Below are 23580 nucleotides of genomic sequence, written 5' to 3'. Positions count from 1 at the left end.
ATGGAGAGCTAGGCTAGAAAACCATTTTTGTGTACTTATTATTTGTCACCAAACAGAATGAATTTATGAGCACTATTTAGCAACCGTGAGAAAGGGAGAAATGGAAAAGTTTTTAGCCAACAAGAGTTATCTGGGGGATGGAATACTATAGTTCTTGTCTTTTTTTCTTTTCTTTAAAGATTTGTATTTTTCCTTTTTCTCCCCATTTCCCCCTGGTATATAGTTGTATATTTTTAGTTGTGGGTCCTTCTAGTTGTGGCACGTGGGATGCCACCTCAGCATGGCTTGATGAGCGGTGCCATGTCTGCACACAGAATCCAAACCAGCGAAACCCTGGGCCGCCAAAGCAGAGCCCACAAACTTAACCACTCGCCCACGGGGCCGGCCCCTAGTTCTTGTCCTAATACCAAGTGTTGGCAAGGGTATGGAAATACTTTTCTGCACTGGAGTGTTAGTATAATAAGAAAAACCAGTCAAATTACAATGTTTGCATATCCTATTACCCAGCAATTCTGTTTTTTGGATTTGTAACTATCAGAAGTTCTCATGCAAGTTTGTAGAGATATATATACTGATATGTTTATTGCAGATTGGTTTTATTTTTTTTTAGTGATTTTTACTTTGTGAATAAATGAGATCATTTTCGTTAATAAGCATGTATCTGCATCACAAATGTAAATCGGAACTTGGTATTTGATAGATATCAGAATTGTTTTAATATCAAAATGCAAGTAACTTTCATCTTTATGCTTTTCTGTATTTCCGATTTTTCTGAAATGAAAACACATTAGATATATAATGGGTAAAAGTGTTAATTTAAAATTTGCACACTTTAGACATTAGATAGAGAGGGAATATCCCATTTTGCATTCATTTTTATCCCCTTCTTTGCCTGACAACATGACTAGTTCTGATGAAGCCAGTATAGATGGAAACCAACTGAAAACTCCTGTTTATCCTCCCTTCCCCAGTAGTAAAGTAGTAACATTAATTACTATTACCATTTGATAGCAGACCTGTTTCTAATTTAGGCATACATTTTTCAGGTATTTTTGTTGCAAAATGCTAAATTTCCTTCAAGAATTATTCTGTCAGTTTATATTCCCAACACAATGCCCATTTTGCTGTTCCCTCGACATTACTGCATATTAAAATTTTAAAATAAACTGTTTATTTTCTGATAATGAAAGAATTATAATTTATTGTTGAAGTGTGGAAAATACAGAAAGAGATGCACACTCTCTCTGTCACACATACGTAAGCACACACCCCTGTAATTCCTTCCCCTCGCAGCCTTGACATTTTGGTGTATCATTAATGCATCTTTCCTTCGTTGGGTTTTGGCTGCACATTGCCGGAATTTATCTGCAAGGGTAGAGGAGCTGTGTTATTCGTGTGTAGCTTCCTTTCTTGTGAAGTAGTGCTTATTCTTCAGAAGTGAGCTATTGTCGTCTTTGCTCTTTTTGGATTGGTTGGTTTGTTTTTAAATATGTGAGAAATACGGTTGGAAAATGAATAATGGAGCAGCAGGAAGAGGGGAGGATGTTTAAATAAAAACTGGAAAAATTCCATTCTTGAGAAGTTAACAGACGGGCCGATAGGTTTGATATATATGAAGAAGCAGAATGAAACTAGAGTAAGAACACTTTGTTACTCAGAAAGAGTGCTCATTCAAAAATGAATCCAAGTGTCACTGTCTTGGAAAAGGCAAAGATTTCTGAAGATTATGAAGGTATTCTCCTATGTTTTTTTCTTGAAGTTTTGTTTCACTTTTTGTATTTGTCTGTTTTTATGTCTATGGTGTAAAGAGGGGTCAATTAGAAAACTAAGTTTAAAAAGATAGCATTTACAATATCATCAAAAAACACCAAATACCTAGGAATAAATCTAAGGAAAGACGTGAAAAAAAGAGAAAGATGCGTAAAAACTCTGCGTAGAAACTAGAAAGTATTGCTGAGGGAATTAAAGACTTAAGTAAATGCAGGATAAGTAAATGCATGACAGTCTGTCAGTTTTCCCAGATTCGTCTGAAGATTCAATACAATTTCAAAGAAAAGCTCAGCATGGTTGTGTGTGTGTGTGTATAAATATAAATATGTAAACTGAGACGCACATTCCAAAATTTATGGGAATGGAAAGGACCGAAAACTGAAAACGAGAAGTTTCCAAAACATAGTTCATGTGGTCCCGAGTGTCCCTCTGTACCTTTTCAGGGGCTTCGGGAGATCAAAACTATTTCCATAAGAGTGAAAGATCATAAGATCTGCCTTTTCCCTGTAAAAAAAGCAGAAAGCATGTACAAAAGCAGTGGTGGGTAAACTGCTGGCAGCTTAGCACGAATCAAGTCAGTGGCACCAAACTGTGCTATAGTTGTCACTGTATTCTTCACCTCTATGCATTTGCAATAATAAAAAAAAACACTACAAGTTTCACTTACGAATATTCTTGACAAACAGTACAATTTATTAATTTTGATAAATCTTGACCCTTCTTGTCTGTTTTAAAAAATGGAGATAAATTCTACAACATCAAATTAACCCTTTTACTGTGTACAGGGTACAATTCACTGGTACTCCAGTACATTGACAGTGTTGTGTAGCCATTACCTTTACATTGTTTCAAGAGATTACACGTCTTTTTAATGTTCTATGTGGTAAAATGGGAAGTATACATAAATCATGGTTGCTGCATATGGAAGTGAGATGGTCGTCTTGAGGAAAAACCTCATGGGCTTGTTTGAACTGTGAACTGAACTAGTTGCCTTTTTTGTGGAATACCATTTTTACTTGAAATAACCACTGAAAGACAAACTATGGTTATTTAGACATGAGTGTTTGGTGGATGTCTTTTGAAAATGAAGTGAACTTGTTACGTGAAGATCTAGTTGTTTATTAAGCCAGACATTAAAGAGATTTGCAAAAATATAAAACAGTGCTACTGTTCCCATTAATTTGGAAAATATTGTAATTATTCCTAACAAATATTTGCTAATATGTAATGTTTATTTTTATTTTAATTACTAAATGTTTACGTTTTTAAAAAATTTTAATTTCTGACATGGTAAATATTGATGGATATAACCCACAAAGGCAAAAGTTTGGGAGCCAGGCAAGTGGCCTAGTGGTTGAGTTCATGTGCTCTGCTTCAGTGACCCGGGGTTTGCAGGTTTGATTCCCAGCCACAGACCTGCACAGCACTCATCAAGCCATGCTGTGGAGGCGTCCCACGTACAAAACAGAGGAAGATTGGCCCGAATGTTAGCTCAGGGACAATCTTCCTCAAGAAAAGAATACAAAAATAAAGGTTGGGGAGGATTGACAGCAGATGTTAGCTCAGGGCTAATCTTCTCACCAAAGAAAACAGGCAAAAGTTCTTTGAGGTCCTCAGTCATCTTTAGGAATGTAAGAGATCATGAGACCAAAAAGTTTCAGAATCATTGCCAAAGTCAGTCTTGAAGAACAAAAATATTAGAGGCTTATATTTTTAGATAGTGAGACACTTTGTAGAGTTACAATAATTAAGGTAGGGTGGTATTAGTAACTGGGTTGAGAAATAAACCAGTAGAATAGAATAGAAAAGCCAGAACAGACCCACATGTATAATACAAGTTGATATTTGCTGGAGGCATCCCTGCAGTGTAGTGGGCACAGGGTGGTCTTTTCAGGAAATGGTGTCAAGTCAGTTGGATTTGGCTGATTGTATCACTGTGGTGCCCTTTACCATGTTCCTCTCTCCCTATGTTTCCTGTCAGTTGGTAATTAGATACATAGGGTGCGGTTCAGTTGTGTGTGTGTGTGTGTGGGAAAGAGGGAACTGCAAAAGACAAGAACTTCTTCATAGGTGGTACCGTATATCAGGAAGTGTATAATATCTTTTTTCTGGATGTTACCGGCATTTGATGATTATTGCCTAGAGATCCATTAATTCATAGTTACAGAGTGGTGATATTCTAATTACGCTGTTACTTCTTCATATACTAGTTGGAAGACTTCTGTGTTTTTTGGTTCTGTTCTTAATTTTAGGGTTTTTTTTCTCGTTTTATTGAAAAATAATTGACATACGTAATTTTAGTTTTATGTTTTACTCTGTAATACCTTAACAGCAGAGGTTCTCAACTTTATCAGACTCAACCTCTCCTTTACGTATATATATATATATTTTAAAGATTGGCACCTGAGCTAACAACTGTTGCCAATCTTCTTTTTTTTTTTTTTTTTCCTGCTTTTTCTCCCCAAGTCCCCCCAGTAAATAGTTATATATTTTAGTTGTGGATCCTTCTAGTTGTGGCATGTGGGATACCGCCTCAGCGTGGCCTGACGAGTGGTGCCATGTCTGCGCCCAGGATCTGAACCAGTGAAACCCTGGGCCACCGAAGTGGAGCGCACGAACTTAAGCACTTGGCCACGGGGCCGGTCCCTCCTTTACATATTTTGAAATACTTCCTATATTATTCTGAAATGAAATTCATAGATAATTTAATACTATACATGTGATATGTAGTTTGGCTTGGTATTAAATTTTGGGTTGAAAATGATTTCCCTTGAAACTTTGAAGGAATCATCTCATTGTCCTCAAAGATTGTTGCTGAACAGTAGTTTATGTCACATAGATTCTCCATACTTTGCATATTCCCTGTTTTTTTTTTCTCTCGTTAATCTTAGAATTCTCTTATCCATTATATCTTGAAATTTCACAGTGGGGTCTCAATGGGGAGGATATTTGGTAGACCATTTTAATTTGAAGAAACCTGTCTTCCTTTATAGCTGGGAATTTTTCCCCTAATATTTCATATTTTTTTCCTCTCTGTATAGTACTTCTATTGCTTTTATGTTAGATCTTCTGGATTGATCGTCTTTGTTTCCTGTCTTTTGTCATGTTTTCCGTTTTTGTTTCTTTGTTTGGTTCTGAGCTAAATCTTTGACTTTTATCTTCCAGCCTATCTAGTGATATTTTAATTTTGCCAACCACATTTAAAAATTTCAGAGGATCTTTTTGTCTTCCAAATGTTTCTTTTTTGGTGCATCCTATTTTTGTTTCATTAACGCAGTATCCTCAAACTTTTTAAAAAGTTCTCTTTTCTTACTTAAATCACCTCTGTTTCCTCCAGCTTCAGTTTTTGATTTTTGATTTTTTGCATTTATTTTTTGTGCTGTAGACTTTCTTCCAATATTAGATGATTCTTAGCTGTCTTTCCTTTTTAAAACCAAGGGAATAGCAAGGCTGACCAGGACTTCCATTATGTGGCCAGACTTTGCTGGTAGGCTTCCCAGTAGGAGGTGGAGCTGGCTTTTCCAGGTCCTAATCTTTTTTTATTTTTTTTTCTTTCTACTTTTTCTCCCCAATCCCCCCAGTACATAGTTATACACTTAGTTGTGGGTCCTTATAGTTGTAGCATGTGGGATACCGTCTCAGCATGGCTTGATGAGCGGTGCCATGTCTGCACCCAGGATCTGAACCGGTGAAACCCTGGGCTGCCAAAGTGGAGCGCGCAAACTTAACCACTTGGCCACGGGGCCGGACCCTACAGGTCCTAGTCTTAAGACTGGAAATTCTTTAAGGCTCTGCTAAGGTAAACCAGTTCCATTTTCCTCAGCATCAGCTCTCTTTATGCATCTTTTCGGCTTTGTCTCTTATTATTTTCTCTTACTGGATTCTACTAGCTAAAACCACCAATGCCATGTTTAATTGTAATGCGTATAGTGGGGATTTGTGCCTTGTTCTGATCTTAGTGAAACTATCTTTAGTGTTTCTCTGTTAAATGAAGTAAATGCTCATCTTGGACTTTGGTTTGCCCTCTAAGTCTCTCTTATCTGTCTCTGTCTTCTAGAGTTTTCTGAAATCTTCACTGTGCTGATGCCCGCCCCCCGTAGTGATTTTAGGTTCTTTTGTTTCTAATTCTCTTGCTGTCATTTTAAAATCATCTCAGAGAAGAGGAGATAAACACATGGGCTTTGCCTGTAATTTAGTTCATTATTACTCTGTTGAGACTCTAAAAATATTACCCCCTCGCCCCCCAACGGAATGCTGTTAAACTTCTTTCAAGTAGGTCACTGAATAAAAATACAGTATTGGGATTTATCTCTTTGTGTGTCTCCATGAAACTGAGTTATCAAATTGTTTTGGAAATGCATTGTGCCTTATAAGTTTTTCAGCATTGGCAAAATATTTCCATTTATTTTCAGAAGCTGTAATTTGAAAAATTTTCTGGTTCATGTTTTACCTAGAGCAATTAATTTTGGAAGGTTGAGTTTTTCCTTAGGTGGTCATTCATATCAGAAACTAATAAATGAACAGAAAATGCCTCTCTATCTGCAGAATTTTTTTAAACAAAAAATGTTCCAGAAATTGCAAAGCTGTAGTTAGCAGATGGGACTTGATGGCAATAGATATTAATTGCTATGGTTGGGGATGGTATACCTAGTTTGGATGAATGTTTAGAATAACGTGCGATCCCAAAGCAGTGGATGATAGAAGAGCTGTCCTTTTTATTGTCAGCATCACAGAAAACTGATCAGGTCTCCTCCTTTTAAAAATCAGACATTTAGGGGGGATATGTAATGTGTTGACATGGTTCAGAAATCGAAATATCGGTTACACAATAAAATATCTCACTCTTGTACAGTCCCCCACCCCATCAGTGTTTCTGGAATGTTATATATACTCCCAGAAACATTTTGTGCATACAGAAGCAGTGAACTCTGTATGTGTTTGTGTGTGTAAGTAAATTGTGGAGTAAATTATGATGCTATTTGTTGTGCTTTTTAAATGAAGTATCTCAGACATAGCTCCATATCAGATCATAAAGATCTGCCTCATTCTTTTCCAGGACTGTTTTATATTTATAGTTTGTTTGGTCCTAATTGATGGATGTTTAGTTCATTTTAGTTTTTTGCTGTTAAAAATATAATACTGCCAAGAATAAACTTTTGTATAGGTCATTTCACACAGGTTTTGATTGTGAGGATATTCACAAAATAAGTTATACTAAGTCAAATACTTGAAAATAGCATGATTGTATGCTTTCTGTATTTTGTATTTCTTCATACTGCTGTTTTGGGCAAAGCGGAGAGTTTCAACTGAAAGGATTTGTAATTTATAAGTTTAATTTATGATGTGTTTGTTGAGACTTTTTAAAAAAAATTAAAAAAAAATTTTTTTGAGGAAGATTATCTCTGAGCTAACTGCTGCGAATCCTCCTCTTTTTGCTGAGGAACACTGGCCCTGAGCTAACATCCATGCCCATCTCCCTCTACTTTATATGTGAGATGCCTACCACAGGATGTCGTGCCCAAGCGGCGCCATGTTCGTACCTGGGATCCGAACCAGTGAAGCCGGGGCGGCCAAAGCGAACGTGCGCACTTAACCACTGCACCACCGGGCCAGCCCCTGTTGAGATTTTTTTTGTTATCAGAGAAAACAGTTTTGCTTTGTTTTTTTTTTTACAGACTTAGGTTTAGTGGAAAACACGTAGTAGTGTTAACTTTTAGGTATGTAAGTAATAAAATAGAACTCCACTGTGGATTATCAGTCTCTCTTCAGTTTGGCTATTAATGTTAAAGAAGCTTATTTGGAATCTTTAAAAAAAACCTAATAAAGGCAGATTTTTTTCCCTGCGTGTTTCATTATGCCAATATTTTTATTTGAAGTTGTTGAATTTTCACAATTTTCTTGGTATCTGTAAACAAAATTTGAATTAGCCCAAAGGGTACTATCAATGACTATAAGTAGTGCAACTTAAGAAATGAATTTAACATAAGGAAGTTAACGACCTAGAGTGTGTAGGCTCTTAGGATTTCTAGTAGGAGGAGAACTAGGGGAAAAATACAGTAAGAGGAGAAAAATTATATCGCAGTTTGATATTTTAAAGTTTACATGTTTAGCACACTGTCTTGAATATTGTGTTTATACTATATAATCTTTCCTTTGAAATCATCAGTTTATTCCCTATGGGTTGAAGTGTTTCTTTTTTCTTTCTTTTCTTTTTTCTTTTGCCAAGGAAGATTCGCCCTGAGCTAACATCTGTGCCAGTCTTCCTCTATTTTATATGTGGGTTGTCACCACACATGGCTGCTGATGAGTGGTGTAGGTCTATGCTTGGGAATTGAACACAGGCCGCTGAAGCAGAGCTTGCCAAACTTAACCACTGGGCCATGGGGCTGGCCCAGTGAAGTGTTTCTTTCTTCAGCCAGAATCACAGCCCAGAAGAGTACTGGGCTGGGTGAAAGTATATCCTCATGCTAAATACTAGTGTTCCACATGGTTGTGGAAATGTTTGTGAGATTTTCCTGGTAATCAAAACAATTGATTTGTCATCGTGTCCTGGAGAAGAGGATCTTCCTGACACCTGCTGCCTTCTTTTGGACATTCCACTGTCTCCCTTATAGAAGGGAAAAGTGGCTCCAAGGGAAGGGTTTTTTTTCCCCTTTAATTCCTCTTTGACAGTTTCTTTCATTTTGTTATCAAATCTCCAGAATCATGGATTAGTCTTATTGCTTTGGCACTTTCAACATGCCAGAGACAGAATGAGCTTTCCAAAACACTACTTGTCATTTTTCTTCACAAGAATTCATTGATCTATCACTTTAAGCCCAAACTTCTTGGGTTTTCATTCCTCTGCCTTACCTTCTCAAACAGATGTTGTAGGGTTTTTTTTGGCCTCCTCTAATTTTTATTTTTTAACATCTGTTAAAGCAATATTAACAACAAAAAATATACCTCTGAATAGAAATGTGTAAAGGTTTCCAGATTTCTTTCTCCTTTCTGTCCTCCTCCTTTTCATAATCTAAAGATCCATAAAATCATATTCTTTCACTTAGATAGGCAGTCCTTAAATGTTTGTTACTGAGATATAGTTAAGAAAGCCGTGTTTCGTCAACTCTGTTATGTAGAGCAGTGGTTCTTAAGCAGGGGCGGTTTTGTCTCTCAGAGGACGTTAGAGAAAGTCTGGACAGTCTTGGTTGTTATAGCTAGGTGTGGGGTGCTACTGTCATCCAGTGGGTAGAGGACAGGGGTGCCACTAAACATCCTAAGTGCACAGGACAGCCCTCACAACAGAAAATTATCTGGTGCAAAATGTCAGTAATGCCACAGTTGAGAAAACCCAGTGTAGAGTTGTTGTAAGTAATCGTTGTTCCCTTGGTATATATAGCATTTATACAAATTTATGTACTTTATCTAATTAGGATCCTCCCCTTTACTTTACATTTAAGTTTTATTTTATTTATTTATTTTTCTGCATTTTCTCTCCAAATCCCCCCAGTACATAGTTGTATATTTTAGTTGTGGGTCCTTCTAGTTGTGGTATATGGGACGCCGCTTCAACGTGGCCTGATGAGTGGTGCCATGTCCGCGCCCAGGATCCGAACCAGCGAAACCCTGGGCCACTGAAGCAGAGCATGCGAACTTAACCACTTGGCCACGGGGCTGGCCCCTAAATTTTATTATTTTGTAAAGTCAAGTTTGTGCATATAGCTGTCTAATAATATCCAAGGCAGTCAGTCATATGCCTGGTTCCCACTCTGCAGTCATTTTCAACTTCTCTGACAGTGGTTTCTGCATTTATTCCACTCTTACTGCCACTATTAATTTTCGATTTTAGAAGTCTCTCTTTACTTTTTCTTTATTCCTTTTCCCTGTATTTCCAATACATCACAACTTTTGTTTAACTTAATAATCAGCCTTTGTATTTTATGAACATTTAAGTATTCTTCACATAATTCTTTCTTGTATAACCTTCTGTTTTCCTTGGAGTTGATCATTTTTCTTTTTCTTTTTGATTAGTCTTCTAAAATGTAAAAAATTTTTAGTCCTTATCTGAAAATGCTTTTCACATTTGGTTGATGATTTGTTTAGACATATAATTCTGCTTTGGAGATCATTTTTCGCAGAATTTTGAATCTTCCCTTTTGTCCTATCTTACCGTGTTGCTGTTGAGAAATGTAATCTTCTGAAAGCATTTTGGATCTTTGAACCTCAGTATTTTTTTATTTGTTTATTATATTCAGTAGGTTAAATGCAGTGTAAATCTGACTATTCGTTGGATTTCCAGTAACAGAAACTAGCATGGTTTTTTATATGAAACAGTGTTCAGAATTCAATTTGTGGCAAATGTAAGACTCATGAGGCCAATGAGAAAAATGCCTTTCTTTAATGAAGGAATAGTGGCTTTTGTTGAACAAGGAAAGTTAAAAGTCAGACTCTGCATCTGTAGTGGTGGTTTTCCAAGTGCAGTGTACCTAAGGAGCATGTGGGGAAGCTTGTTAGCTAAGTAGATTCCTTGATTCCCTCCCCAAGATACTTGGATTCAATAAGTTTGGTGTGGCACTAAGAAATTTGCGTTTTCCCAGCAGGGATAGTGGTCCTGAACCATTCTGCAAACTGAGGAAAAGTCTTTAGGCAATGGGGAAATAGATGCTAATTTCAACTTCCTCTTCATTCATTTATACAAATAGGTAACATCTTTAGATACAAGAAGTATGTAACCTGTATGCACATTTTTGCATATGTTTTTTGGCTCTGTGGGATTATACTGGACATCTTGTTAAGCAAATAGCAGATTTCAGACTGATCAGCACCTGCTGTTACATGGGATTGTGTTGTGTTGTAATTATTTCTTCATATTTCTCTCTGTCCCAGCACCTAGCACAGGCTCTGAAACAGTATATTTTTTAAAACTTCTTGAACGATCTGTGGGAAAATAGTTATGTCTATAGAAATCCCATACTCTTGTGTGATTCCCTAAAGAAAAGCAGTATGAATAGTTCTGTGGGCCTGAAGTAATGTTTCTTTGCATTACATTCTTTGGTATGTTTTATATTAGTATGTATGGGTATCATCATTCCTTAAGGAGTGACGTATTGAGACACAATTAAAGTATTAAAGAGACACAATTAGGTTCATTGCTTGAGGTTCAGGATAAATCAGTTGGGTTGTCTATATTCAGAATTAATAGTTCCTTTAGTTTGTAGCTCACTTAAAATTTATCGTGTTTTTATTTATGAGCCAAGATTTGTTCAGCATAAAGGAAGCCAACACTTTAAATCTCTTTTTAAACTACTTGTGTCAACAACTCTTGGCGTGGTAGTACATGTGTTAATTACATGTTCACATTTACTTCATAAAATAGTTCTGACTTAACCTCTTAGTTAGCTGTTAATATATGTACATGAAAATTTAAGTGTTGGATTTTCATTTTTTAATTTGGGAAAAAGTACAATAAAGCGACATTAAAAGAAAAATTAAAGGCTAAAATCACCTGTTATTCTTTTATCTTTACATGAAAGCTACAATCCCCCTAAATTTATATTTCAGATTGGTTATAGTATCCTTCTATTGATTTGTGTGTGTGAGAGGAAGATTGTCCCTGAGCTAATAACATCTGTTCCAGTCTTCCTCTATTTTGTGTATGGGATGCTACTACAGCATGGCTTGATGAGCAGTGTGTAGGTCCGTGCCCAAGATCTGAAGCCACAAACCCTGGGCCACCGAAGCAGAGCATGAACTTAACCACTGTGTCACCGGGCTGGCCCTCCTTCCATTGATTCTGTTGTGCCTCTAAAACAGTATATCCAGTGTTTCCTCATTTCCTAATATAATTATGAAAAGTTTAATGATTCATTTTAAATTCTTTTGTCATTTCAGATAGTATGGAGGAGACTTTATGCTATGTTGTTTGTATGAATTGTCAGTGTCTGTTATCCCTTAAAATTCAAGTGACTATAAAGAAAGTGCTATCAGAGGGGAGGGGTGTAGGGGGAGGGTGAAAGGGGTAAAGGGGCACATGGGTACGGTGATGGATAAAAACTAGACTGTTGCTGGTGAGCACAATGCAGTCTATACAGAAACTGATGTCTAATAATGTACCCCTGAAATTACACAATGTTATACACCAGTATGACCTCAATAAAATAATTTTTAAAAAAAGATAGTGATATCTGTTAAAATAATATTCAGCTCTTGCCCATTAAAAGAAAAACCAACACTAGAGAACTTTAAAAAAGAGATTTTATTTCTTCTAGGTGATTAAATAATAAAGTATTAAGTGATTAAGTATTAAGTGTTAGAAATACTGCTCTGTCAGCTGTTACTGAGGCAAAGAAAGTAGATAAAAACTATTTTTGGAGACCTCATTTATTACTGCAGCAGGCTGCATGTGTGAACACGTATTCACTCGTCATAGAAGTTCTCTGGCAGCTGTAGATGGGCTGACAGCAACAGAGCAGTTTCCCTGCTCGTGATTCTGTCCTTTGTAAGAGCACATCAGGTAATTGTTGACTTTGAGTGTTCTTATGTGCACTGAAGTAGTAATGTTAATTTTTTCTGCTTCAGCAATATGTATGAATAAAATATATTAGAAAAACAGGAAACCTTTATAACTCTTGGTCACCAAATTAGAGATTTGACAGGATAATATGGAAATACCACATGCTCTCAGAGAAATCTTTTGAAGTGATATTAACCTAAGATAATAACCAGAAAAAGATGTTTTTATAACAGGAATTTTTTTTTTTTAATTTAAGGAACATACGGTTGCAAAGTATTTAGAAAACTAACTTTTGACTTAGCATTTACTTTTGCTGTTTTATTTTGCTTTTGTTGATTTTTACCTTTGAATTGTTTTTCACCTGAAAATCCAACAGCAAGCTCTTCTAGCTTCCTATTTAATATATATGTAATGTATTTGTTTTCCCTTCTTATTTTCTGGGGAGTAAGTAGTGACTTTTGCTGAGAAAACCAAATGACATTATGACATGTAAAAAATATTTTGTTAGTCCTGACTAATATGTGGAACTTGAATAGTCTATCAAAATTCTCTGGTTAAATTTGTAGCTCCACTGAATTTTTCAAGCTAGTTAGGATAATTTTTTAAAAAGTGCTTGTAATAAATGTCTCTACCTGGATAACGTTAATTTTTTTCAAGTCTGGACAAGCCTTTTTTTTTTAAGATAGATACTCATTTCCAAATTCACGCCCACAGCTTTATGATCAAAGGTGAATGCCATCACACTTCAAGGTCCATGAATCTGTAGCTCTTTATTTGCCCCTTGCTCTATAGAAGTTCCTTGTGTTTAAATTTTAACTAGTCTTTAGAGCAATTTCAGTAAAGTTAGGTTAGTTAATCCTGATACAAATGTGTATTAGGTTCTCATGTGCAGTGGTTACTTAAAAAATCTGAAGATTATTTTAGGCACTGGTTTGCATGGTGATGTCATTGTCTGAAGATCTCATGTATAAAATTACCTCATGTTAACTCGTTATATTCAGAAACTGACTCTTACTCTGAAGGGTTTTTTCTTGAATAATTAGGAACTACCTATTATAAAGTGTTTTATGTTATAAGGATTTACTGCCTAACACAGTTCCTTTCCCAGGTTAGCCTTTCAATAAATGTCTACAAAGACAATCTTATTTTTTAGGTTTTGGTATACCTGGATTGGAAAGTGAATCTAAATATATACATTTATGTATATACATTTATATTCCTACCTGCTGTCTGGTTTCTTAACACCAACTTTACATTTTGAATATTCCTGACTTTGTATAGCTGTGAAAGTGAGGTGGCTTTTCTTACATTTATTTATTTTTCCTTTTTTCAACAGGGGAAAATGCAGTGTTGCCCTTCTGAATGAGACAGAGTCAGTATTGTCATATCTTGATAAAGAGGTAATTCACAATTACACTTGTTTTGTGCTTTTTCCCCTTTATTTCACAGGAAGCCCATACCTTTGAATTTATGTCTTCTTGCACCAAATTATTGCACCACGATAGCAAAATTATAGTAAAAGTATAATGACTAGCATGTATTTGGGTAATTTGATTTTTCTGGTTAACAGCTAAGTGTTGGCAAAAGCTCTGGTGTCTGTCTCTCTTTTTTAGTTGGTAATGAAAAGCTTTATAAAGTGTAGCACATGATTTAGTTGGTGGCAGAAGAAGTATTTTGGTTTTATGAAATAAGTGACTTTAGTGTACTTGGTCCTCCTCCCGTTTTTTTGTTGTTTTTTAAATAAATAGCTTTTCTTTTAGACTTTTTATAGATGAGATTTTACCATTGGTAGTCTGCTTTCTTTCCTGGAGTCCTAATAAACTTTGTCAGCTAAAAATATTTCTTTCTGTAAACTTCAACAAGAAGCATTTTAAACATTTTTTAACAAGTTGAATTAGAGCATGTGCTTCTTTGAAGGGAGGGAATTCTTATAAACAGAATATTCCACATTATGCACAATTTTATGTGACTTAACATTTGTATTATGGGAAAAATATTTTACTGTTGGTGATGTTTTAGGTAGTTAACCCTTGTGGTTTCACGATGTTTTTATTTTCCCCAAATCTTTATTTAGTATATGTATGGTTTTTTAAGCAATTAAAGGGACATATTTCATTAAAAAAAAAATTCTTGTCATACTCAAAAGTGTTGTTCCCTTATCTCAAATGAAGAAAACTTAATCGAACAAGATGGATACAAACTTGTGAACTACTATACATTACAAAATCTAATAAAGAAAGCTAAAAGGAAATAAATGTTTAAGGTAGAAAAAAGGTTAATAATCTTTTATAACTTGTAAAATTTAGAAAAGAAGGTGGTAGAGTTTGTCATCAGTCTGTCCAGCAGAATGGTGGAGAATACTATGGGAAATGATAATGCTCAGAAATTAGCATTAGTTCACAGAAGCAGAAATAAAAAGAGGAAGCATTCAGTATGTTTCAGTGTATCTTATTGGTATATTTGGCTCTTAAAAGTGGAATTCTTTTTGAAAGTTATTTTTTGCCTTCTAATTTGTTGTTAACAATTCGTATATGCTAAGGACTGTATTAGATGAAAATTCCCAAAAGTCTTTAGGATTTTTTTCCTATCCACTTGATTTTTAACTACTTAGTCCTCTATCAGTCTTTGGAATAGGAACTAACCTCTGGCAATGTATTTAAGGAAATTCTTTTGTGTGTGTGTGGGTGGGTGGGGGGGGGGCGGTGGGCAGAAGAAGCAGTTTAGGAAAAGTAAAACAGCTTTCACAGTATTCTTTATTCAATTTGAAAAACACTTTTTGTGATTTAGATTTGCTACTTTATCTGTTAGAAGACCATCTTTGAGAAAATCTGTTTTTTAGTCTTATTAAAGTATTGAGATTGGCATGTTTGAAGATGGTAACTCAAAAGGCAACTTTCTAATCATTTTTTACTTTGTAACAGAGTGTGTTCTTGAAATTGGCTGATTGTCTAAACAACTTTCAGAACTCTTGCTCTTTTTTTTTACAACTTTTATTTTAACTAAACACATTTTGGATATTTTCCCAAATCAATATATAAATCTAGAGTCTAAGCAACTTACGCTGCCCTAAATAATAATTTCATTTCATTTTACTGTAAAGTATGGTAAAATCCTGTTTTTATGGAATACTATGCTAACGCATTTTACAGAATAAAAGTGACCTGAAGTCTGTCTACTTTTAAAGCTGATGATGAGCCAGCGGCAGTAGCTTTAGTTATCTAGTACTTCCTTTGTTGCTCCTGACTTAAAAAATAAACAACTCTGATTACCTACTAATTACCCCCCATCAACTTATTAAGCAGTTTGGTTTATATATTCTGCAGATTTCTTCTTTTCCTTAGGTAGCGTTTTTTTATTTTTATTTTTTTAAAGTATGCTTTTTGGTGAGGAAGATTGGCCATGAGCTAACATCTTTTGCCAGTCTTCCTCTTTTTATTTTTTATTTTCTCCCCAAAGCCCTAGGATGTAGTTGTATATACTAGTTGTAAGTCATTCTAGTTCTATGTGGGATGTCACCACAGCATGGGTGATGAGCAGTGCGTAGGTCTGTGCCCAGGATCCAAACTGGTGAACCAGGGCCACTGGAGCAGAATGTGCAAACTTAACCAATGCTTAACCAAAACTTAATCCTTGCTACCTGGGGCGAGCCCCAGGTAGCATTTTTTTAAATGCATCAGTTGTTACATATATTGGTGTGACTTTTTAACCGTTTTACTGTTTAATCTTTTCTCCTGACGGTGACCCATGATTAAAACAGCATCGAATTTCTCAATGGATGTCTGCTTTCCTCCTTTCCCTTTATCAGAGTCTCTCTCTAAGACCCTGAAAGGAGAAACTTTGTGGTCTGATAGGTTATCTCTTATTTGCAGCTTGCTTAGGTGGGTCTTAATAAAGTGCTGATGGTAGGGATACCTTCCAGGTATAATACAGAGTGTTGTGCAGTCGATGATCTTCAGAATCATAGTGGGAAGCAGGGATAAGACTTCACAGGTTCAGATGACCTCGGGTGGTTATGCAGAAATTAGCAAAGGACTAGTGGCCAGGTCATTTTATTCATTAGGCGCAGAATTTAGGGCCTTTTTGTGTTGTAAAGGATCATGGAAAGTTAGGTGGTTGTGCTAGTGGTGGTGGTATGCATAATTATGTTTATATGCCTATCTGTATGTACATATGAATGCTTCAGAATTTAAAGGAGAACTGCAGAATTAGAATTAATAGATGTTTAATTAAATATATATAAAGGAGAACTGCAGAATTAGAATTAATAGATGTTTAATTAAATATATATAATGTGACATTTTAATTAGTGAACTGCATATAAGCTCAACTCTTGTATAGTTTGTTTAATGTGAGATGCATGTGCATTTTAATATTTTGATAAAACGTGGGATGGACACTCCAAAAGTAAGTACCTGGTATCTATGAAGGCATCCTTACTTTGATATGGGCTTTAGAGGTTTAAATGATTACTTGATTTCAGATGGCTTACCTTTGACGTATGGCTTAACTTTGCTAGCTTTTCAAAACTCTGTTTTAGAGCAGTTAAATGGTTTTCTTTTAGACTAAAACAAATAACAAAACTTTGTAATCCGCCTTTGTTGTAAGCTATTTGTTTTGGCTTGAGTTAGTTTTATACTATCTTACATGATGGTAACATCCTGCTCTCCTTAAAGATTTATGAGTTTATTTACCAAAATGAAGTTTTATACGCTCAGAAGTTTTATGGTTTTATTATTGTGGCATTGGATTTATTGCTTTATAGAAAGTAGAAGACATTAAGTGTACCTAGATATTTTCTGTCTTTTTTTTTCAGGATACCTTTTTCTATTCATTGGTCTATGACCCTTCGGTGAAAACACTATTAGCTGACAAAGGTGAAATTAGAGTGGGACCTAGATATCAAGCAGACATTCCAGAAATGCTCTTAGAAGGTATGTTTTTCTTTGGGTTTCAGTCCTATGAAAACAAATATATCTTAAAATTCAAATATTCTTTTCCTCTATGAGAGAAACAACCTTTAGGCTAAAGTTTAAAGGTTATGAGTTCCTGCAATTTTATTTATTTTTTCAATAAATTTATTGAGATCATATGGTTTATAACATTGTATAATTTTGGATGTACATTATTATTTATCAGTTTCTGAATAGACTTCATCATGCTCACTACCAGTAGTCTAATTTTGTCCATCACCATACATATGTGCCCCTTTACCCCTTTCATCCACCCCCAGCCTCCTTCCCCTCTGGTAACTACTAATCTGTTCTCTTTATCCATGTATTTATTTATCTTCCACATATGAGTGAAATCATACAGTATTTGTCTTTCTCTGTCTGGCTTATTTTGCCTAACATCATACCTTCGAGGACCATCCATGCTGTTGCAAATGGGACGATTTTGTCTTTTTTTATGGGTGAGTAGTATTTCATTGTATATATGTATACCACATCTTCTTTATCCATTCATCTGTGGAAGGATGTTTGGGTTGCTTCCGTGTCTTGGCTATTGTGAATACTGCTGCAGTGAACCTAGGGTGCATAAATCTCTTTGGATTGTTGATTTCAAGTTCTTCGGGTAAATACCCAGTAGTGGGATAGCTGGATCATATAGTATTTCTATTTTTAAGTTTTTGAGAAGTCTCCGTACTATTTTCCATAGTAGCTGCACCAGTTTGCATTCCCACCACCAGTGCATGAGGTTCCCTTTTCTCCACATCCTCTCCAACATTTGTTGTTTTTTTATCTTGGTAATTATAGCCGTTCTGACTGGTGTAAGGTGATTATCTCATTGTAGTTTTGATTTGTATTTCCCTAATAATTAGTGATGCTGAAGATCTTTTCATGTGTCTGTTGGCCATCTGTATATCTTCTTTGGAAAAATGTTCATATCCTTTGCCCATTTTTTGATCGGGTTGTTGTTTTGTTGTTGAGTTGTACGAGTTCTTTATATAGGAAATTAACCCCTTGTGGGATATATGATTTGCAAATATTTTCTCCCAGTTGATGGGTTGTCTTTTCATTTTGTTAATGGTTTCCTTTGCCTTGCAGAAGCTTTTTAGTCTAATGTAGTCCCATTTTTTTTTAAGATTTTTTTATTTTTTTCTCCCCAAAGCCCCCGAGTACATAGTTGTATATTCTTCGTTGTGGGTCCTTCTAGTTGTGGCATGTGGGATGCTACCTCATCGTGGTTTGATGAGCAGTGCCATGTCCGCACCCAGGATTCGAACCAACGAACGACTGGGCCGCCTGCAGAGGAGCGCGCAAACTTAACCACTCGGCCACGGGGCCAGCCCCTGTAGTCCCATTTGTTAATTTTTTATTTCGTTTCCCTTCCCTGTGTAGACATGATATTTGAAAAGAGGCTGCTAAGACCAATGTCAAATAGTGTACTGCCTGTATTTTCTTCTACAAGTTTTATGGTTTCAGATCTTACATTAAAGTCTTTAATCCATTTTGAGTTAATTTTTGTGTATGGCACAAGGTGATAGTCTATACCTTCATTCTTTTACCTGTGGCTGTCCAATTTTCCCAACACCATTTATTGAAGAGACTTTCCTTTCTCCATTGTGTGTTCTTTGCTTCTTTGTTGAACGTTAACTCTCTATAGGTGTGTGGTTTTATTTCTGGGCTTTCAATTCTGTTCCATTGATCTGTGTGTCTGTTTTTGTTCCAGTACCATGCTGTTTTGATTACTATAGCTTTGTAGTATATTTTGAAGTCAGGTATTGTGATGCCTCTGGCTTTGTTCTTTTTCTCAGGATTGCTTTGGCTATTAGAGGTCTTAGGTTGTTCCATATAAATTTTAGGACTCTTTGTTCTATTTCCGTGAAAAATGTTGTTGGGATTCTGATTGGGATTGCACTGAATCTGTAGATTGCTTTAGTATGGACATTTTAACTACGTTTATTCTTCCTAGCCATGAGCATGGAATAGCTTTCCATTTCTTTATGTCTTCTTCAGTTTCTTTCAATAATGCCTTATAGTTTTCAGTGTATAGGTCTTTCATGTCTTTGGTTAAATTTATTCCTAGATATTTTATTTTTTTGGTTGTGATTGTAAATGGAATTGTATCCATGATTTCTCTTTCTGTTAGTTCGTTGTTAATGTATGGAAAGGCAACTGATTTTTATAAGTTGATTTTGTACCCTCCAACTTTGCTGTAGTTATTGATTATTATAGTTTTCTAGTGGATTCTTTAGGGTTTTCTATATATAGAATCATGTCATCTGCAGAGTTTCACTTCTTCCTTCCCAATTTGGATTCCTTTTATTTATTTTTGTTGCCCAATTGCTCTGTCCAAAACCTTCAGTACTACGTTGAATAGGAGTGACAACAGTGGGCATCTTTGTATTGTTCCTGTTCTCAGAGGGATGGCTTTCAGTTTTTTCCCATTGAGTATGATGTTGGCTTTTGGTTTGTCATATATGGCCTTTGTTATGTTGGGGTACTTTTCTTCTATACCCATTTTATTGAGAGTTTTTATTGTAAATGGATTTGGGATCTTGTCAGACGCTCTCTCTGCGTCTATTGAGATGATCATGTGATTTTTATTCCTCATTTTGTTAATGTGGTGTATCACATTGATTGATTTGCTGATGTTGAACCATCCCTGCATTGCTGTAATAAATGCTAGTTGATCATGGTGTATGATCCTCTTAATCTGTTGCTGTATTCAGTTTGCCAGTATTTTGTTGAAGACTTTTGCATGTATGTTCATCAGCCTGTAATTTTCCCTCTTTGTGTTGTCTTTCTCTGGTTTTGGTATCAGGGTGATGTTGGTCTTATAGAATCAGTTAGGAAGTGTTCTGTCTTCTTTAAACTTGCAAAAAAGTTTTCCAGAAAAACTTTTTTGGAATAGTTTGAGAAGTATAGGTATTAAATCTTCTTTGAGTGTTTGGTAGAATTCTCCAGGGAAGCCATCTTGTCCTGGACTTTTGTTTTTTGGGAAGTTTTTGATTACTGTTTCAATCTCTTTACTTATGGTTGGTCTGTTCAGATTGTCTATTTCTTCTTGATTCAGTTTTAGGAGGTTGTATGAGTCTTAAGAATTTATCCATTTCTTCTAGGTTATTCAATTTGTGGGCATGTAGTTTTTCATAGTATTATCTTATAATCCTTTGTATTTCTGTGGTATCCATTGTAATTTCTCCTCTTTCATTTCTAATTTGATTTATTTGAGCCTTCTCTCTTTTTTTCTTGGTGAGTCTGCTTAAGGGTTTGTCAATTTTGTTTATCATCTCAAATAACCAGCTCTTAGTTTCATTAATCCTTTCTACTGTTTTTTTAGTCTCTATTTCATTTATTTCTGCTTCTGCTTTTTATTATTTCCTTCCTTCTGCTGACTTTGGGCTTTGTTTGTTCTCTTTTTCTAGTTCCGTTAGGTGCAGTTTAAGATTACTTGAGATTTTTCTTGTTTGTTGAGGTGGGTCTGTATTGCTATGAATTTCCTTCTTATAACTGCTATTGAGGAATGCCATAAGAGTTGGTATGTTGTATTTTCATTTTCATTTGTCTCCAGGTATTTTTAAATTTCTCCTTTGATTTCTTCATTGATCCAGTGGTTGTTCAGTAGCATGTTGTTTGATCTCCACGTTTCTGACTTTCGCTTTTTTTCTTGTAGTTGATTTTTAGTTTCATAGCATTGTGGTTGGAAAAGCTGCTTGAGATGATTTCAGTCTTCTTAAAATTATTGAGGCTTGCCTTGTTTTCCAGCATATGATCTCTTTGAGAGTGATCCATGTGCACTTGAGAAGAATGTGTATTCTGTTGTTTTTGGATGGAATGCTCTCTCTGTATATTGATTAAGTCCATCTCATCAAGTGTTTTGTTTAAATCCACTATTTTCTTGTTGACTTTCTGTCTGGGTGATCTGTCCATTGATGTAAGTTGGGTGTCGAGGTCTCCTGCTATTCTTGTGTTGCTGTTAATTTCTCCCTATAGGTCTGTTAATAGTTGCTTTATGTACTTTAGTGCTCCTGTGTTAGATGCTTATATATTCATAAGTGTTATGTCTGCTTGGTGGAATTTCCAATTTTAGAAATACAGCAAATAGCAACAGAAAATAATTTATTTGATCAATTACTCATTTTTTCTTTTAATTTTTTTTTTTTTTAAAGATTGGCACCTGGGCTAACAACTGTTGCCAATCTTCTTCTTCTTTTTTTCCCTCCCCAAATCCCCCCGGTACATAATTGCATATTTTAGTTGTGGGTCCTTCTAGCTGTGGCATGTTGGGGACCACCTCACCATGGCCTCATGAGTGGTGTCATGTCCATGCCCAGGATTTGAACCGGTGAAACCCTGGGCTGCTGAAGTGGAGCATGCGAACTTAACCTAAACTCAGCCACAAGGCCGGCTCCCCAATTACTCATTTTTGATTTCACATTTTTATGAGTTTTCTGGCTGGGTTTTTCTTTTAAATACAACTTTAAGAATGTTAGAGTTGTTGAAGCTGTGTTTTAATGTGACACTCTCATGCCTAGAGATCCTGAATGCCCTTAAGTCAACTATCTGAGGTGACCATGGAATCTAGTGAACAGTTACACTTTGGTGGGGATTTTGGCTGATCTGGGTAGTTTATGTACCAGAGAGATTCAGAGCTTTTCATTTTAAAAACATTTTCCTAGTGAGATATAATTTTTCTTTCTCCTCTTATAACTGTACATTCCAAACCTTTATTTTCTGATTTCAAAAGTAAAACATTCTTGAGCCAGCCCTCATGGCCTAGTGGTTAAAGTTTGACGTGATCTGTTTTGGCGGCCTGCGTTTGGTTCTTGGGTGCAGAACCACACCACTTGTCTGTCAGTGGCCATGCTGTGGCAATGGCTCACATACAAGACCTGACAACTAGAAGATACACCTATGTTCTGGGGCTTTGGGGAGGGGAAAAAAAAAAAACAGAGAGGAAGATTGGAAACAGATGTTAGCTCAGGGCAACTCTTTCCCAGAAAAAAAAAAATACCTTACCATTCAAAGATAAAACTCAAAATAAGCAAATGTATAATGTAGGAAATGAATGCCTTCCCCTTTCCTTTATTCCAAACTCATATTTAATTGCTCTGATCGTTTAAGGTCTGTCTCTTTTGTTGACACTTTGGTTCAGAATGGTCCGTATGCAGCAGCAAGTTGCATGTTATTCTTCAGTTGCTTCTTTCAGTTAACAATGTATCTTTAGCATCTTTCCCTATGAGGAGAAGGATATTTATTCTTTTTAATGTCTGTGTAGTTCTTACATTTGTATGGATGTACTGTAATTTCCTTTTCTAGTTCCTATTGGTAGACTTTCAGGTGTTTACATTTTTTGATATTACAAATGATGTTGCTAGAAAATCTGTACATATATTTATGCTGTATAAGTACTTGTTGACCATAACTTCTTGGAAGTGAAATGGTACATTTTAGACATTGAAAATGCTCCTTTGCCCTTCAGAAAGGCTCTGTTAATTTATGTATGAAAGAACCAGATTCCTTCACCAACACTGATTACTAGGCATTTCCCCCCGCCCTTTTTTTCACATTTTGTTATCTCATTGTATTCTTTTTTTCTTCTGCTTACCCCCAAAGTCCCTCTAGTACACAGTGGTATATATTCTCGTAGTGGGTCCTTCTAGTTCTGCTGTGTGGGACACTGCCTCAACATCGCTTGATGAGCAGTGCCGTGTACATGCCCAGGATCCGAACCAGTGAAACCCTGGGCCACTCAGTGGAGTGTGTGAACTTAACCACTTGGCCATGGGGCTGGCCCCATCTCATTGTCTTTTCTTTTTTTTTTAAGTTGAGATTTTCTTGCCTTAGTTATTTTGTAAACTTAGCTCTTTTGTAAATTTCTTGTGCATTTTCTACTTGGTTATTTATCTTTTTATGTTTTGGCAAGAGTTCTTTGAACATTAAAAGTAGACAAATACAAAACTATTTGCCCTTTGTCTACAAGTAATGCAGATAGTCCCCCCCACTTTATAATTTAATTTTTTAAAAATCTTAATGATTTTAAATTTAAATACATTTTATTTATTTTTTGTCATACAGAGGTTTGGAATTTTATTAGTCTTTTCCTTTAAGGCCTTTGTGATTTGTGTTATCACAGAAAGACCTCCACTTTCGTTTCTGCCCTCTGATTATTAAAACATGTGAATGAGTTCTTTCATCGTTCTCTCTCTTTACCTTGCCTTACTTCTAGAAAACGTATGCAGAAAAGTTAAATCAACAGATACTCAGGGTAGAGTTTGTGAACCATAGTCACGTCAGTGTCAGTGTTGGGTAGGTGGGGTGGATGTGAATAATGCCAGACTTCTGCATTTTCATGAACTTAAATACCAGGAAAGA

The 23580-nt window shown here is 35.7% G+C and overlaps 1 protein-coding gene across 7 annotated transcripts in view; it reads left to right on the top strand.

Annotated features, from left to right (window-relative positions):
* MTA3 (metastasis associated 1 family member 3) overlaps nt 1–23580 on the top strand; it is a 192678-nt gene that overhangs the window by 94443 nt on the left and 74655 nt on the right. For all 7 annotated transcript variants that reach the window (XM_044772308.2, XM_070512183.1, XM_044772303.2 and 4 more), the window contains 2 exons: nt 13599–13662; nt 17076–17193. In XM_044772308.2, the coding sequence (XP_044628243.1) occupies nt 13599–13662; nt 17076–17193 (182 nt within the window). The remainder of the gene's footprint in view (nt 1–13598; nt 13663–17075; nt 17194–23580) is intronic.

The sequence above is a fragment of the Equus asinus genome, chromosome 6 (assembly GCF_041296235.1).
Source record: "Equus asinus isolate D_3611 breed Donkey chromosome 6, EquAss-T2T_v2, whole genome shotgun sequence".
In the NCBI taxonomy this organism is placed as follows: domain Eukaryota; kingdom Metazoa; phylum Chordata; class Mammalia; order Perissodactyla; family Equidae; genus Equus; species Equus asinus.
Note: the sequence above shows the minus strand (reverse complement) of the source record. Positions and strands in the feature narration are given on the sequence as shown.